Here is a 19252-nt window from a genome sequence, read left to right as displayed (position 1 = left end):
TTAAAGAGAACAGCCCGGTTTGGGTGGGTGATGGACAGATTGATTCAAGCATACATTCTGAGTAGAGGTGATACTGTCCCTAAGGGAGTGAAAATGGGTTCTTGCAGGGGAAGGGTCGTAGATACTACAAGACTCAGGCCCTCTCAAGTGCCACAGTACATAAACAGATAATACAGTGTATCGGTGGTATTCACATTTCATAGATGGAATTGATCAGGGGAGGAGAAAGTCTAGAAAGGCTCTTTATGATTAAAAAAAGAAAATGAATGATAATGGGGGGAAAAAGGTTGAGAAACATTGAGTTAGGGGTTAGAAATAAGAAGCAAAGTACTCAGGTGGTAAGAAATAGGGTATAGACAAAGATGGTCATGGCAGCTATAAAAAGAGAGGCAAATTGGAAGCATATCTTGAATATAAAACAAACAGGACTTGGCATACCATAGAATATGAAAGAAAAGACAAAGGTAGAATCAAAGTTATTTCTGTTGTTCAGGACTTGGTTACATGTAAATTTGGGCAGAAACCAAGAAGCTTAGAGAGAGGTGTTGATAAGAAACTGATTGATTCTGTATTAGACATGCTGTCATTTGTTAGAAGGCAAAAAAATCCTAATGAAAAAAGTCCAAAAGCCATTTGAAAATAAGATATTTGGGATTCTTTTCATCTGGCTATTATTATTGTTCTGATAGCACATATATGGAAGAAGTCTAAGGCCAAAGAAACAATTAGTGCCAATAAAAACTGCAGAAGACAGTTATTCCCCAAAAGTGATAGAAACTATATTTGTGACTTCATTGGTGTCAGGTTCTAACCAACTGACAAAGTTCTAGCCCTCTTACAAGAGTAGTTTTCTTACAAGAGTATTTTTCTTAAGAGTCTAAGTTTTTATTTATGAGAACATAAAAAAAAAAAGAAAAACATAATTGAGTAGTGAAAGTTGATAATCCCATTCCACTCAGTCTCTGACCTGACTACCATTAACTTGGTATCCAGATTTCCAAATTTCCTTTTCTTTATATATATGTATACATACATTCAGCTTATATATAACTTTAACTTTGCAAAAGTAAGATTACATTAGTATCAGTGGGTTTTTTTGGCTTGCAAGCCATAGGAACAAACACTGGCTGCCCAAGACTGGAAAGGAATTTATTGAAAGGATATGAGTTAGATGACAGAGCTGAAGAACCAAGCCAGAGAAGATGATGACCTAAGCTGGAAAAGTAAATTCCATGACCTAGAGAGTAAGAGCTAATGGACATTCCTCAGAACATTGCCATATGGATGTATTTCCTCCTACCATGTTTAATCTTTGTATCATTTCTGCTTAAGATTCACATTTCTCGGGGAGTGAGACCTTGATTGGGCAATGCACTTAGTCCCTTACTCAATACTCTGATTACAGATAGGGTGGAGGAGTTTCTCAAGCAAAAACAGGAGCCTGTTAATAAAAGAAGGGGAAATGGATACTGAACCTACAAAAATGTCCACCGTACTGTTTTGTAACTCTTCTCTTTTTCTCATTCACTGTCCAGGACATACAGCTCTTTCTGTTTTTTTTTTTTAACCATTAATAATGAATTTTAAGGGTATGGCTATAAAAATATTTATTTAATGAAGTACTTCTCAGTGGATATTTTGTTGAAGTTTTACAGTATTACTAACAGTGCCACAGAGAGCATCTTTTTATGCAGATCTTTTTACACATATGCAAATATTTTGTAGGATATATTCTCAGAAGTGGAATTTTGGGGTCACCATGTATATGTGTAAATTTTCGATAGACATAGCCAGATTGCCCTTGAGGGGTTTATACTCCCACCAACAAAGACCACCTGTTTTTCTGTGTCTGCGAAAACTGAGTATGAGCGATCCTTTTGGTTAATGAAAACATTGAAAAGGCTCACCACAGACTGTACACAGTCTTCCCCTATCATCACTGTACACAGATGCTGGCTATTTTCTTACCACTTATGAAACCAAGAACTGAAACTAAGAAAGCATTGAATGTGATAGGCTAACAACATCTCCATTTAAAAGTTTAAGTTCTAGTTCTTAACTCAACCTCACTAGGCATGAGGACACAATTTTTTACTTGAGTGAGAGCAACTGCTTTTAAAGTAGTAGCACTTGGGTCATGGTTGGGAAAGGTTTGTCATGGGACACACCCTGATCCACATCTTACACAGGAGGTAAATTCATAAAATACAGTCATTTGTTCAAGGGCCATAGCATAAGAAAAGTACATGTGTTTCGACACTAAGCTCCCTCTCAGCTTTGGGGAAGGTGCACACAGCATGTGATGTGAGCTGAGGGAAGGGGAGCCCACATGTCTCTCATTTTCTGCTGCCTCCAGGGCATATAGATGTGGAGAGCAATGGTGGGCAAAATCACCTATACCATTACATTTGCTTTTGTTTTTGCTCAGCTCATTTTATGTAATTGGTATAAGCTGAAGGTGACTGCACATTGTGCCATTTGTACAGACAAAGCAACCACTGCATCATGTCTAGCCAGAGCAGAGGGATTCTTCAGAATGTTGTGTCACAGGCTAAAAAAAAAAAAAAAAGCATAAAACAGGAAAATATAAACCATTTGTTGGGACATCTTTTAATGGAAACTGTTGAAAACTCCCAAAACTGAGTTTTAGACTCAGTTCTGCTTTATAGAAGTTGTATGATCTTATGTTAGTCTCTCAATTCCCAAATGTCTTACCATCCTATGGAAAAGGGGTAAGCCCTTGCAGTCTTACCACCTCATAGGGGTGCAAGTGGGACTGAGTGATATATAAGAAATCACTTTTAAAAATTTAAAGTAGGGCAGCCTGCGTGGCTCAGCAGTTTAGCACTGACTTCAGCCCAGGGTGTGATCCTGGAGACCTGGGATCAAGTCCCCACGTCGGGCTCCCTGCATGGAGCCTGCTTCTCCCTCTGCCTGTGTCTCTGTGTCTCTCATAAATAAATAAAATATTTTAAAAATAATAATAATAAAAATAAATAAAAATTTAAAGCACATTACACATCTTTATGTAGGCACAGCAATAGACTCATAGGGAGTCAATAATAATAATAATAATAATAATGTAGACAGTTTATCAACTTACACCCCAGCAACTTAGATGTGTGAATTAAAGGTAAAGGGAGCAACTTAACAATTGTAACAGAAAAGCAATTTCATTATCCTGCTTATCTCCCTTTTTAAATCATTTATTAAAAACTAGATTTAAGGTATTATATGCCAGATTCTCACTTCTGAATACAGAAAAATAATAATAATATGTTGATATGTTCTGAAGCCTTTCTGAAGATTGTTCCTGGCCTTTCACCTCATCTTCACAAGAATGATTGTCCATGGTATAGGTACTGTTATCCTCACTTTACACCTGAGGAAACTAAAATGCATGTTAAAAGACTTGTCCAACATCATACATGATTGACTCATACCCTGAATATTTTTCTATTGATTCTCAAACTTTAGTAAGTATCAGAATTAGCTGGGTGGCATGTTATTACAACCAATCACATGTAGCCCAGGTGATTCTGATGCAGGTATTTTGTGGGTGGCATCCTGAAGCATCCTATGAAACATAAAGCAAAGTATTTGATTTCTTCTGAAAATGTTTGCTTTGTGTCTTTTTTTCCCCCAGAAGTTTTAGGGCTCTTGGCAGCCCAGACTCAATATTGAGAGACCTGGTACTCAAAAGTTAAAAAAGATATAGTAATCTAGGAACAGGATCTTTACCTATTTAAAGGCTTTCCTTGGCTTTTTTCTTGGTCATTGGTCTAGAATAGCTTTAGTTCTGAGAAGACTTCACCATCCTTTGGTGCCACCTAGGGGCCAGTTAGTGACTTTTAAAAGAATACATTCAATGGCCTAGGCAGAGTAAAAGTAAAATAAGGGAAAGCAAAATGCAAGAAGGGGCGAGGTGAGGTGCTCTAGGTTATCTTTTGTCCTTAAGACAAGTGTAAATTGCATTTATACTTTGTTTCTCCACTAGAAAATAAGCTCCATGAGGGGATGTACTTGTTCATGGCTGTATCTCTACTGTCTACAACAGTGCCTAACACATGTGAAGTGTGCAACAAATATTTGTTGAATAAATGAATGAATGACTAGTGACTTTGCTCCAGGTACAGATGCTGTGCCGCTTAAAGGACTTCTATAAATAAATAAATAAATAAATAAATAAATAAATAAATAAATAACGGGCTTCTCTTCGAGTGGTTAAAAGAGCCAAGTGTGCAAGATATTCTCAACAACCAATATGCAGATGTTATTGATATTAACGTATCTGAAAATAAATGACTTACACTTTGTCCCACAGTGGATGTCATCAGAGAAGAGAGTCACTCTTGTTCTCACTGAAAGTCCAGCTCACAAACTTTCTTTTCCTTTGACCTTTTTTCTAAAAAGAAGAAGAAGAAGAAGAAGAAGAAGAAGAAGAAGAAGAAGAAGAAGAAGAAGAAGAAGATTTTATTAATTTATTAGAGAGAAAGAGAACACAAGCAGGGAGGGGCAGAGAGAGAAACGGACTCCCTGCTGAGCAAGGAGCCCAATGTGGGGCTCGATTCCAGGACCCTGGGATCATGACCTGAGCCCAAGGCAGATGCTTCACTAACTGAGCCAGCCAGCCACCCCTTTTCTTGACTGTTTTAACTAGTAGTAATACCACCCTTTCAGAAATCTTATGGCAGAAGTTTTTACCTTTTTTTATAGCATTTATCATTTTTAACCTTGTTCTCTTTTTTAAAATTTACACATATAACTTATTTCTTTGTGTTAATTAAGGTTCTTTTGTTTACATGTTACTAAAATTTATTTGAGCGAGTTTAAGCCAAAACCAGGGAATTTATTACAGAACTAGAGGAATATTTCACAAAATCCAGTAGCAGTAATACAGCTGGGCCTACGAGAGAGCTATGAATACAGCATCATCCCCAGTTATGAACATGGGCACCAGCATATTCCCTGCACGTCTGTCTTTCCCTCCTTCATTCTTCATGTTCTAAGCCCAGATTTCTCTAATCCTCAGCCCACCTAGTAGCAGTGGATGGCTACCACATATGTAGTTTTTATATGCCCCTCAGTTCCAGCCACAAACAGAGACTTACTGTCTCTGAATCCCAATTCCATATTCCCAGGAGAGAGAATAGATTCAGTCAGCTGTGAGCTAAGCATATAGTACTTCAATAAATGTGTAGTACAGTTCCCTATTAGAGTGTTAGCCAGTTGAGAACAGAATCCTGGCTGAGTAAACATCTTTATATACCCAGAGCACATGGTTCAGATCTTGGATGTGGTGCCATAAAGGAAATATTCTTGAACTGGCGAATGAAAAAATTTTGCCTAACTACCTCTTTTTTTTTTCTAGTTTTCTTTCTTTCCCCCTTAAAGACAGACCAGACAAGACAGAGAAAGAAAAGACAGACATGAATAAAACTAGAAAGAACAGAATGATTCGACCTAGAAATGATCAAACTAACTAATGGAAAAAATGGAAGGAGAGAGCTCTCATCTGCTTTTTCCCCAGCCTGCCCTTACTCTGAGATTTTAAAAAGCAGATAATTGGTCTACTTCTAACACATGCAAAAACAGGGTTTTTCCCAGAAAACTAAGAACATTGCAGACATTGCCAATTTAAGTCATTGATTTTCAACTCTGACCACATGTTAGATTCACCTGAAGAACTCTAAAAAATAGTGATGTCAGAGTCATCCCCTCTTTCAAACATAAAGGTTAAAACAAACCTTTAAGTCTGAAAAGGTTCCTCACATGATTTTTAATGGGCAACCCATATTGAGAGCCACTGTCTTGACTAAAGAAACATTTATTCACACCTGTGCGGAAGGCATCACCTATGTAGAGTTCATAGCAGCTCTGAGGTAAGAAGGGGTCAAATAGAATTAATCCCATTCTATGGATAGTGTGGTTGTGATGCCTGCAAAATCGCGTTTTACAGATAGTGTAGTTGCCCATCTTATAAATGATGGACCCACAAACAGAACCTAAACCTCCAGGGATTGTTAATCTAATCTCATTAAGTCATGCTGCCAAGCACTAATGGGTTTAATTAAGAGACAGTTAGTAGTACCATTCCTTGCCATCTCTCACTTTGTTGTGAATTCCTTCCAGATCACCTCCAGTCATCTCTCTCCATTTATCTTTTGTTCCTGAATGCAGGAACTAAATAAAAAGAGAACCCAGAAGGAGATGGAGCATGCCATGCTAATCCGGCACGACGAGTCCACCCGAGAGCTAGAGTACAGGCAGCTGCACACATTACAGAAGCTACGCATGGATCTGATCCGTCTACAGCACCAGACTGAACTGGAAAACCAGCTGGAGTACAATAAGAGGCGAGAAAGGGAACTGCACAGAAAGCATGTCATGGAACTTCGGCAACAGCCAAAAAACTTAAAGGTAAGAGGAAATTCAAGTGTCCCCTTATGTGTGCTCCAGGATACAGTTAGACTGGATCAGTAGTTCCTGCATCTGGATGACTGTCAGATTTCCCTGGGCAACTCTTCAAAAATTACAAATTTCTGGGCCCTGCATCTATTGAATCAGAATCTCTGGAAGTGAAGCACAAGAGTGTATATAACAAACTCTTGAACAGATGCGACTCTGGAAACCATTGTACTGGATGATCTCCATTTTTCTTTGTATCCATCATACAGTTTCTCTGATGCCTTCATGACCTGCCCTCTTTAAAATAGTAATTTATGGACAAACAGCAGCCCATAGTTCTAATCTCAGGAAATAAGAAAGTTACCTAACAGGTATAAGGCAGATAAATTTTATCTGTCATGCCATTTATTAGTAGTAACTACTTTGAGTGCTGCTATATTGAGAAAGACTAAATAAAGCCACATCCAAGCTGAGTAGGAAAGAGTATGATTTATTAGTGACATCTGTGATGGACATGGGACTCAGGAGTGAATCTACATGTACCAGACATTTAGTATCCCTGCATTAGAGATTTGGAATTCCTTTGGCCTTTACTGCCTCAGATAATTTTAGCTGACTGCTAATTCACAAGCTCTATGGACTAAGCCATTGCTGTATTTCAAGGAGGTCGTTGTTGTTATTTTTTTTTATTTTATTTATTCATGAGAGACAGAGACATAGGCAGAGGGAGAAGCAGGCTCCATGCAGGGAGCCCGATGTGGGACTCGATCCCGGGTCTCCAGGATCATGCCCTGGGCTGGAGGCAGCACTAAACCACTGCGCCACCCAGGCTACCCGGTCGTTGTTGTTATTAACACAGATAGGAGGTCCACCTCAAATGCACTGGCCGTGTTCCTGTCTAGCCAAATCCTAACCCGTCTAATTAGTGTTCTGTGTCATCACAACTTCAAGCACTCATGAAATGCACATGCAACTCTGAGGCAACCTGATGGGTGCCTTCTGGACTTAAATAAAACAGCCAAAATGCATATTTGATGTTGCTACATGAAAGTATAACCTCTTCATGGGGAAGAAATCTAAAATCACATTTTCCCTTTCCATTTATGCTGAAATCCAGTGGAAATAGGTCATGATGTGAGGTATTATCCAGATGTTCTTATTTATTTATTTATTTTAGATGTTCTCCTTTATTGATTTGCCAAGGAAACGCAGAGCTGTGAGAGCCAGTTTATACATTGCCATCCCCTTTCTCACTTAGAAATGGGTAGGGGAGGACATGACAAAAAAAAAAAAAAAATGGGGGGAAAAAACAACAAACAATAGACGACACTGAAGATTTTGACTAGGAAGCCATTAAAATAATGAACAACCCTTAACAAACTAAGCTTCATATCATTCTACAATCTGTTAGGAGTTGTGATCCCCTTGTAATAATTCATTTCTTAAAATTCATTCATAAGTTCAAAATTACTTTTACTCATTTAACAGAAGGCCAAAAGTATTGGTAAATAACTTTTGTCTGTGTCATATGTATTATTTTTTCATTATTACTGACTAGTAATATAGGCCACTGCACCAAAAGACAATTGGTCCCGGCACTGTGTTGTACTATTAAAATGGAAGGGATTCTGTTTTTAGTAATGTGTCTTTATTTTCCTTTTGTCACTTCTACACAGGCCATGGAAATGCAAATTAAAAAACAGTTTCAGGACACTTGCAAAGTACAGACCAAACAGTATAAAGCACTCAAGAATCACCAGTTGGAAGTTACTCCAAAGAATGAGCACAAAACAATCTTAAAGACACTGAAAGATGAGCAGACAAGAAAACTTGCCATTTTGGCAGAGCAGTATGAACAGAGTATAAATGAAATGATGGCCTCTCAAGCGGTAAGTGGTTAGGTTCAGTGCCACAGCTTCAAGAGCTTTGGGAATCAAGAAAATTCAAGATCCAGCCTTTTGTTCCCAAGATGATTCTTGCACAAATTTAGGATACTGGTGTTTTTTCTGCCCAAAGAACTAAGGAAGTGACGACGCTGAATAAAGCCAAGCCAATGTGGATACTTGCTGGAGTATGTCTTATGAGATGGAACTCAAGGAGTAACATGCTCAATCAGACCCGTGGCACATAGGGACTTTGAGGGCAATATATAATAGATACCTCATATAATATGTTTTCATTCATCAAAACTGGCGCAACTAACATCAGGCACAAATGAATAAGACACACAGACACATTCATTCAATAAACTTTTACTAAGCATCTGTGTTCAGCACTCTGCTGGGCTTAGAGAGAGAGTGATAAGCTAGAGAGACAACAATTGGTCCCTGTCTTCACACTTTTTGTTAGTCAAGCAAGGAGGTCATATAATTAAGCAATTTTTAAAAAAGCATAATAAATGCTTTGAAGTGGGAAGTGCAGGAAGCTATGGAGGATAACTAAGAATAACTATCTGGTCTAGGAAAAGCTTCCCAGCAAGAGCCAAGAAGCTTGAAGGAATGTATTAAAGTAAGCAGGCCCTATGGGAAGGGTCCTACATGGGCAAAGGTCCAAACACTGCAAAGTGTGTATTTGGGGCCTGAAAGAACTTTGGTGTGAGTCCAGAATTTAAGGAGGATTTATGGGAACCCAAAATGGAAAGGTTGTAAAGGTCTTGATAACCCAGGGATGGGAGCTTTCCTGTGATTCAGTGCAGCTTTCACCAGGAGATGAGTCTTAAAGAGTAATAGTTTGTCAAACAGACAGAAGAGGAAAAAGTTATTCCCAGCAGAGTACCCAGTGAGTGCAAAGATATGAGGCCTGAAAGAGGATAGTGTATTTGAGGAACAATGAGTAGTTGATATGGCAGGAGTATAGAGGGAAGCATGTGGATGGTTGGGGATCAGATCCTCAAAAAGTCAGGAGTTTGGACATCATTCTATAAGCAATGGGTAGCCTGCTGAAGCCTATTTTAAGAAAGAGAGTGATGAGATCAGATTTGTCATCTAGAAAAATACTGGCAGTAATGTGGCAACTGTAGGTAAAGAGACCTGTTAGGAGACTATTTTATAACCTAGGGGAAAAAGTAATGAAACCCTGAACTGAGAACATGCTCCTGGAGATGGTGAGGTGGGAGAATGATTTGAGAAATATTTAGGAGTTAGGATAGATGGAGCTCAGTGACCAATTTGGGAAGTAGGTTTGATGACAGTAGAATGGGTTATCATTTTACCAATACAAAAAAAAAGAAGAAGAAGAAGTTTGGATGCCTGGAAGAAATTGACTAAGTTGTGACATGTTACCTGAGCTATGTGGGTATCCAGGTAGAGAGGTACAGAAATGGAAATCTATATCTCAAAAGAGTGTTGGAACACAAGACGAATAGCTAGGCATCCATGTTAGAGGAGGGAAGTTGTAGCTGTTGGGAATACTTGAGGCCTTCTAGGGACAGGAGATTTTATCAGGAAGAGGACAAGGGGCAGAGCTGTAGACATCACCATTTGAGAGTGGAGGAGGAGCAGATCAAAGAAGATGAATAATCAGTGCAGGAGGGGAACTGGAGAGAGCACATCACAAATGCCAAAACAAAAGCTTCTAGCTGATCATTTCAGATGTGGCAGAGAGACCAATTGGATCTAGCAGTGCTTTTTTAAAAAAGCATAATAAATGCTTTGAAGTGGGAAGTGCAGGAAGCTATGGAGGATAACTAAGAATAACTATCTGGTCTAGGAAAAGCTTCCCAGCAAGAGCCAAGAAGCTTGAAGGAATGTATTAAAGTAAGCAGGCCCTATGGGAAGGGTCCTACATGGGCAAAGGTCCAATGACTGTCCAATGACTGTCACAGTCAATCAGTGGAGTAGTAGGAGCAAAATATATTGTGGTGCATACTACTATACGTTATAAAGTGAGGTAGAAACTGTACGCAAGATTACTTTTCCCAGCTGCTCATCAGTGAAGGGAAGGAGAAAGAACTAGCTAGAGGAGGAGACAGTTGAAGGAGGAATTCTGTTTTTTTGGAAGGGCTTAAAGGTGTTCTTTAAACGTGAGGTTGAGGGTATGAATCCATATACCATTCATTCATCCATTCATCCAGTAAGTATTTCTTGAGCACTCTATTGTGCCCCAGGCACCCTGGGATACTGTGGGGAATGATAGTCATGTATCATGTCTTCATGGAATTTATGGAAAGGTGAGGAAATGCATTGAAAAAATCTACTCCATGTAATGGCAGAGCCAAGTGCAAGCTTGCCAACTGATTGTAACCAGGAGAGGAGGCTGGTCTGGAGAGTCAGGAAAGGCCTAACACAATAAGTATTGAAGCTGAGGTGTAGAGAGCACATTCTAGGCAAAGGAACTGCATTGGTAAAGATGGGAAATAATGGCACTTTGACAAATTCAGAGTCCATTATATTTGGAATATAGAGAACAAGACAGAGACCAAATGAGAATAAGACTAGGGTAAATGGGCCAGATCATGGAGGGGCTTGTAAGCTTTCTTAAGGATTTTGCTCTGGATCCTAAAAGCAATGGGAGGCCATTGAAAAGCATTAAGGAAGGGGACCGACATCAGATTTGCATTTCTGAATGATCACTCTGGTGACAGGCAGAGAATGGCCTGGGAGATGGTCAGATGGATCTCAGGAGATCATATATAAAGTTGCTGCTTTTACCTGAGCACAAGCAAGTGGCTAGACCAGAAGGGGGGAGATCAGATGAAGGAGAAAGTGATGAAATTTGAGAGATAGACAGGAGATAGAAGTGAAAACGTTTAGTTCCAGAGTAAAGTGGAGCATGAGGGACTAAGGACGACTCCCAGTCTTTAGTTTGAACAAAACTGTAGATGACGGTGCTACTTAGCTTTATGATAAAGAAGGAAATGGAGCAGCTTGGGGAAGAGGGAAGGGAATGATGATAACCTAGTAGTCATGCTGAGCTTGAGGGGCCTGGGCACCTTCTAGGTGAAGGTGTCTCTAGCAGACTGGGGAAGCTAGCCTGGGCGTCAGAAGAGAAGTCTGAAATAGAGGTGAAGAGGTGGGAATCATCCACATCTAGATGATAGATAAGATTCCTTAGGAAGAGAAGTTAGAAGAAGTGAGCCCATATTTAGTGGCTGGAAAGGAGAGGAGGGAGGGAACAACCAAGAGAATATCTCAGAAGACTAGAGAAAAATTTCCAGAAGGGAAGGGGGAAATCCACAGTATTAAATGCTGCTGGGAGTTAGATAAGATAAAGACCTCTTGCCACCTAAGTAAAGGGTAGGATGGGAATGGGAGTGCAGGGAGAGCTTAAGAGTGAGGAGGGGGAAAGAGAGTTGGTTGAGACACCAAGGCTGATAGGATTTTTGTCTTGTTCATCTTTGTGTCATTGGCCTCTGCAACAATTCTTGGTGCACAGCAAGTGTTCAATAAGTGCCTGTTATATAAGATGGACAGAATGGGATCAGGTATAGAGGTTCACTATTGACCTTGAATAAAAAGAGAGAAATTCCCATTTTCCTGAGGCAGGGAGAAGATAAAAGTAGGTATGATAAATGCTACTATCCTTAGTGACTCCTTACCATGGGCCAGCCACCACTAGGGGTATGTTTTAAGTGTTATTTCATTCTTGTGCAACCCCTTTGACCTTTGAAGTGTTTACTGTTTTAACTCTACCTGCAAGGTATGGTTCATTGAAGTAAAGCCACACAGCAAGATTTGGCAAACTTTCTGTAGAGGGACAGGTAGTAAATCTTAGGTTTGGTGGACCCCAGGGTCACTATCACCACTTACTCAACTCTGCTTTTGTTGTGCAAAAGCAGCCCTAGGTAGTACGTAAATGAATGAACACATCTGTATTCCAATAAAACCTTACTGACAAAAAATAGGCAGCAAGCCAGATTTGGCCCTTGGGCCAGAACGTGCCCACTCCTGGCTTAGGGGCTCACATAGTGGTAATTAGCTAAGTAGTGATGAAGCTGGGATTTGACCCCATTTCATGGGGGAGCCAGTAAGTCTGGTCATACTACATTATGTGGCTGCCATCACATCCTTTTATTCATGTTAATCCACTTAAGGAAACAGACACTATTTCTGTATTTCTACCTGCTATTGCTATTTACCTATATTTCTATAAAACATTTTAATGGGTTTGATATGTGCAGCTTTGGGGTGATGAATATTAGATAACGGAATATCCTCTCTGATTTCTAGACTGGCACTTCTACAGAGTCAGAGCTAGTACAAAATAACATAGTTATGGACCTTAGTAATAGAATGCCAGAAATAAGAGAATATAGAGATGTTTAAGAGAAGATAGAGATGGTCTAAGCTGCTGAGGAAGAGCCTCTCACCCATTTGACCAGGACTCATAACAGTTAACAAAGATGAGTAGAAAAGAACACACTATCATTCCCTTTGTTGGTAAGGAAACTCCCATGTCAAGAGGGAATTGGTAAATCTTACTGGGAGCCAGTAAACCCTTTGGCATTTATCTGTAAGGCTGTGGAGTGGCTGTTTTATCTTGTGTCTCCTCTCCCTTCATTTCTCATTGGGAAAATAAGAGGTATCCTCTTCAGTAGATTTTAGTGAAAGCTGGGTAAGATTACTAGAAAATACTTTGGAAATATGATTACATTATTTCATGTTCATATGATATATTTCTCCAAAAGTGCTAAAGAATACACCATGCAGATAACTTGCTAAAACTAGTGTAAAAAGATTTCCAAAAGTTTTTTAATCAATATATTGGGATATATTGTTAAATGTCACAAATTGTACAGATTAGGGGGGAAGAGTATAAAATGGAGAATAAGTGTCTGTATGGAAACATGTGGATAAGCTCAGAGTTGACAGAACTGTCTAATTCAAGGATTTTTATCTCATGGTTTCAGCTGAACTGAGGGCCTGATAAATTTAAACAAAACCAAGCCTGGGACAGGAGGATCATCAATCCCAAAACATAAGTCCTACTAATGGCCCCAAACCTCCAATTATGCTCATTGAAAGAAGAATGGCTGGCTTTGCCCATTCCTCATACAGAATCAGTACTGTGGTGTGTAATACAAAGTTCAGGTGCTATTGGGAGCAAGAGGACTCTATCAGCCTACTTTATAATCTGGACTTTACTGCTTCAAACCAGAACATGCCCCATAAGATCATCCAAGCTATCTTCTGCGGAGAAGAGATTTTTGAACAGCTTGAGTTTTAGATTGGCTGGCCTGTAGGGTAATGTGTATAGCCAACAATAGGGACTGACATTACTTGCTAGGAACTATAGGATGTCCCCAAGTGTAAATGGAGATTGGGCTCATTTTTTTAGAGTTAAGGATATCTAAATGTATGATGGTTTAAGGGTTAAAGATATATAAATATGGAAATGGTTAGTCAAAGCAAAAATAATGATAACAGCTACTATTTACTGAACACTTGGTATACATCTAGAACTATGCCTAGGAATTCATATGAATTTTTTTGTTTAATCCTCATACCAGTCTTAGACAGTAGGAACTATTACAGTTACTGTTTGAGAGAAAAAAAAGTGAGACTTGGAGGGGTAACTTCTCAAGGCGACATACCTGAGTGAATCGTGGAGCTAGATTTCAAGCTCAGGAGTCTGCCTCCAAAACCCACAGGCTTAATCACCGGAGCATGTAGCCATCCTGACTCCTGCTAGTGTGGTTTTAAGAAAACCAGTTTTTCTTAAGAATGTTTTGTTTTCTTAAGAAAGAATCTTTAAAGAACGTATTCAAAGAACCTTGTAGCCCATGGGGCAGAATGTACTATTTTTTATTCCTCACTCTGAATGTACTTGGGGCATCTGTTTTTCTGAGGGGACCTGTTTCAGTCCAAACAAGGAAACCTCTTCCAGCAGTCACCAGGTGCCATAAACTAGCAGTGAATTACAGTGTGTGTCTTTTGTGCCCGCAGTTACGGCTAGATGAGGCTCAAGAAGCAGAATGCCAGGCCTTGAGGCTACAGCTCCAGCAGGAAATGGAGCTGCTCAACGCCTACCAGAGCAAAATCAAGATGCAAACAGAGGCACAACATGAACGTGAGCTCCAGAAGCTAGAGCAGAGGGTGTCTCTACGCAGAGCACATCTTGAGCAGAAGGTATGAGAGTGTTACTCTGGGTCCCATACAGTTGGATGGAGGATGGACCGTGGGCTAGGGAACTGCCTTTTATGAAGCCCTGCCTGTATACCTGAACTAGGCACTGTTCACTTCCTATCTGGTTTTATCCTCCTAGTACTCCCTGAGAGATACGAATCATCTCCACTCGACAGGCAGGATTCTAAGGCTCCAAATGGTTAAGTTACTTGCATAAATCTGACCCCACAGCCTAAGCTCTTTCTATTACTCTGCTAGGAAGCCCTACACCTTCACAGCCAGAAGCATAGTATGATAAGACGTTTGTGAAAGGTGTTATGAGCTGATATAGCATGACTGCTTAAACGGTATAAGGAAGCGAAATGCAGATTGGATTTTTATTTTCAGCTATTTCTAAACCAAAGAAATCACCAGCAGGGCTCCATAAAAAAAATTAAAATGAAGAGAGGCTGATATTGCCATGCATAATAAATGTTATCAGAATGGAAATATACATTGCTTTAAATATTGCTGAAGAATATGAAGTAGAAAAGATTTCATAAAGTATCTCAAAGCTGTTAAGCATTTATTTACTTAACCAGTTATTTGTACTTTCTTCTGGTACTTCCCTGAGACCAATGTAAGAGACTATTTTCACAGCTCCTGTTCTAGAACTAAATTGCTAATGACCCAGGGGGCATTTGGCTCTCTATGGGAAAGCAGCACAATCTAATTGTGCTTGAGTATCTTTTAGCTTCTCCTGAGCCATCTCCTGCTGAGACAGGACACTGACCTAGATCAGCCCAGCTGCTTGGTTTGCTAGAATGGTAGTGCTAGCCCCAGGTGGGCCCCAAACATTTTAATTCTTGTGAGCAAATTTTAAATATAATGGATTAGATACAAGACATTTATCCCAGGATTCTCCCAGCCTTCCCCAGTCTAGTTTACACTTAGTTCCTGTGTGCTTGTGTGTTATGTGTGTGCATGTATGTGAACATGTGTGTTTGTGGGTGCCTGCAGGGAGATCCTTTCCATTAAGAATTGCTCATTGTGCTTATTTCAGATTGAAGAAGAGCTGGCTGCCCTTCAGAAGGAACGCAGCGAGAGAATAAAGTACCTATTGGAAAGGCAAGAGCGAGAGATTGAAACTTTTGACATGGAGAGCCTCAGAATGGGATTTGGGAATTTGGTTACATTAGATTTTCCTAAGGAGGACTATAGATGAGATTAAATTTTTTTGCCATTTACAAAAAAAAAAAGAAAAAAAAAGAAAAAAAAGAAAACAGAAAAAAATTCAGACCCTGCAAAACCACATTCCCCATTTTAACGGGCGTTGCTCTCACTCTCTCTCTCTCTCTTACTCTTACTGACATCGTGTCGGACTAGTGCCTGTTTATTCTTACTCCATCAGGGGCCCCTTCCTCCCCCCGTGTCAACTTTCAGTGCTGGCCAAAACCTGGCCATCTCTTCTATTCATAGTACACGTCACAGTATTGATGTGATTCAAAATGTTTCAGTGAAAACTTTGGAGACAGTTTTAACAAAACAATAAACCAACAACAACAACAAAAAGTGGATGTATATTGCTTTAAGCAATCACTCATTACCACCAATCTGTGAAAGTAAAGCAAAAAAATAAATAAATAAATAATAATAATAATAATAAATGCCAAGGGGGAGAGAGACACAATATCCGCAGCCTTACACCTTAACTAGCTGCTGCATTATTTTATTTTATTTTATTTTTTTGGTATTTATTCATCAGGAATAAAAAAAACAAAGTTTTATTAAAGATTGAAAATTTGATACATTTTACAGAAACTAATTGTGATGTACATATCAGTGGTGACATATTATTACTTTTTTGGGGATGGGGGGTGGGTGGGGTGAAGAGATCTTGTGATTTTTAAGAACCTGCTGGCAAGAGTTTAACTTGTCTTCAGCATATTCTGATTGTATCATAATCATTTTCTGCTGTTGCAGAGGATGTGAATACACTTAAGGAGCTCACAGAATCCCAGTAGCACAAATTGGGCTTTGGCAAATCGTGTATTTTGTGTATAGAAGGAATTTAAGGAGAGGTATTACTTATTTTCATATTGTATTTTAACTGTTTCTCTGATCAAATTTTTTTACTTCCTCCTCCTATTCCTCCCGACCTCCCTCCTTTTCCAATTCAGTATTTGGAGTTCAACACTGTCTCTCAATCAGATCATCTTGATCTTTTTCTTTATGTCCCTTCCCCTCCCTGAGTCCCATATCTTGGTCATAAATATTGCATTATTCACACTTTCAAACTGTGTATTTTCTTACAATAAAAAATGATGAAAAAAAAAAGGCTTTACTTCTTTTGCATGCACTTTAAAAAAAAAAAAAAACATTTTTCAGGTTCCAAGGAAGAGCATGATAACTGTCAGAGCTTTTAATTATATTTGTAAATAAAATGTTCATTACATCGCCTTGCTGTGTTATTGTAGCAGGAAGTTTCCCTTCTAGGTTCAGCAGTTCATGATTCAGAGGGAGACCTGCCCTCCAGAAACCATTTTCCACAGCCCTGGTTGTTCCAAGAAGAGCCATCTCTGTTCCAAGAGATTTTCAGGTAAAGCTATGTCTTCCAAGTTCTTCTACGGAGCTGAAGATAATGTTGCACTGTTTCAAGTGGTAAGTTGCACCTGTTTGCCCTTTAGAAAAAGGCACATGTGCATGCATGTGTGCCAGTCATATATAGGCACATGCACTGCTAAAAAGTTATACACTCTTACAGGAAAAGCAAGCTATTAGAGATTATGACCAAATATTTGAAATAGTCCCACTATAATAGATCCTCTCATATTCTGCTTCTCTTAGAATAATTTTATGTGCATAACAATGAGGTAGTAATATATATAACTTCTAAGATATGTTTTTAGGGTCAAGACCATTTCAGTAAGATCTCCTATTTTTAGGGTTCTAAGTCCTGGACAATGAAAATTTATGTTTAGCATGATGACCTGAAAATCATTCTTTTATCCTACAGGCTGTTCAGTCATCCTAGATAATATGACCAGCCGTGTTCACTATGATAGACTAAAGCAGAAAGATATACTTAAAAGATTATACAATAATTATCAACAGAATAATTATTGAGTATCCAAAATAAGTTTCCTAAGCAGCTTAGTTCACTGACATTTCTGTATTAGATCCATCCAAAAATTACACTGGAAAAGGCTAGAATACTCATAATTGTCCATTAAAAACATAACCTGTATTGCATGCTTATGCTTACTATTTGATGGGATACAACATTAAGCATTTTACAGATGAGGAAATAAACTCAGACCAGGGTAAGTGGTAGAAGTGGAGTCTGAATCAAGACCTATCTTGGGCAGCCCGGGTGGCTCAGCGGTTTAGCACCGCCTTTGGCCCAGGGCGTGATCCTGGAGACCCAGGATCAAGTCCCACGTCGGGCTCCCTGCATGGAGCCTGCTTCTCCCTCTGCCTTTGTCTCTGCCTCTCTCTCTCTCTCTCTCTCTCTCTCTCTCTCTCGTGTGTGTGTGTGTGTGTGTGTGTGTGTGTGTGTGTGTCTCTCACGAAAAATAAAATCTTAAAAAAAAAAAGACCTATCTGGTTTCAGAACCCACACTCCTAAGCATGGGTCACACAGCCACTCAGACTAAATCATTAATAAGGCAGAAAAACTTCCTATAGTTTGTTTCATTTCTCACTAGCAAAAAACATCTAGCTAACTTGTGAAAAAGCTTTATTTCTGTGAAATTATAGTGCTAATCTCTAGAAAAAGTTCCCCTCCACAAGTTTGTCAATGATGTGCCGCAAGGTAAAGTTACTGGAAAGAAGGAATGTAAGTCCCTGCTCCTAACACCTGAGTCTTCCAACTCCTAGTACCTGCCTAGGACCAGAATGGCAGCAAAAGAACTGGTACAAAAGAGATACTAAGGGTGGAAGCAGAGAGCCTGTGTCCTGTATTCTCCAGTATATACTTTTTTTTTTTTAAAGGATGGAATTCTTTTTTTTTTTTTTTTAATTTTTATTTATTTATTTATGATAGGCACACAGTGAGAGAGAGAAAGGCAGAGACACAGGCAGAGGGAGAAGCAGGCTCCATGCACCAGGAGCCCGACGTGGGATTCGATCCCGGGTCTCTAGGATCGCGCCCTGGGCCAAAGGCAGGCGCTAAACCGCTGCGCCACCCAGGGATCCCTCTCCAGTATATACTAATCTCCCCTGAGTTTAAAAAGGAAAGAATTATTACAGGTTTGTCATATGTATTGGTAAGGGCTGCTTATATTTTATTTGTAACTATTTATTCAGTGAGTACCTTGTAAGTCTGCCGCAATGCCAGATGTTTAAGATACATCAGTATATCTTAAAGAGGTAAAGATCCTTGCCCTATGACAAAACATAAGAGACACCTAACTCTGGGAAATAAACAAGGGGTACTGGAAGAGGAGGTGGGCGGGGGTTGGGGTGACTGGGTGATGGGCACTGAGGGTGGGGGCACTTGGCGGGATGAGCACTGGGTGTTATGCTGTATGTTGGCAAATTGAACTCCAATAAAAAAAAACTAAAAAAAAAAAAAAAAGATCCTTGCCCTACCGGGGCTTACATTAGGAGTAGGAGGAAAATGATGACACAATTTAAAAAAATAAATGATCTTACGTGGTCATACATGCTATAAATAAAAAAGCAGAGGAGATATCCAAAGTGCCAAGATCAGCTCATTCATTCAAAAAATGTTTATTGAGCATCTATTGTGTGCCGGGGTGGGGAGATACAGCCGTAAATAGGGTGGATGGGGGTCACTA

The 19252-nt window shown here is 39.4% G+C and overlaps 1 protein-coding gene across 5 annotated transcripts in view; it reads left to right on the top strand.

The window, feature by feature from the left end:
* The window catches only part of TAOK3 (TAO kinase 3), a 179221-nt gene extending 162434 nt beyond the window's left edge, over window positions 1-16787 (top strand). For all 5 annotated transcript variants that reach the window (XM_077875837.1, XM_077875838.1, XM_077875839.1 and 2 more), the window contains 4 exons: window positions 6181-6420; window positions 8085-8297; window positions 14292-14474; window positions 15514-16787. In XM_077875837.1, coding sequence (XP_077731963.1) covers window positions 6181-6420; window positions 8085-8297; window positions 14292-14474; window positions 15514-15675 — 798 coding nt within the window. In that variant the 3' untranslated portion in view covers window positions 15676-16787. The remainder of the gene's footprint in view (window positions 1-6180; window positions 6421-8084; window positions 8298-14291; window positions 14475-15513) is intronic.
* The last annotated feature ends 2465 nt before the right edge of the window (window positions 16788-19252 follow it).

The sequence above is a fragment of the Canis aureus genome, chromosome 27, assembly GCF_053574225.1.
Source record: "Canis aureus isolate CA01 chromosome 27, VMU_Caureus_v.1.0, whole genome shotgun sequence".
In the NCBI taxonomy this organism is placed as follows: domain Eukaryota; kingdom Metazoa; phylum Chordata; class Mammalia; order Carnivora; family Canidae; genus Canis; species Canis aureus.
Note: the sequence above shows the minus strand (reverse complement) of the source record. Positions and strands in the feature narration are given on the sequence as shown.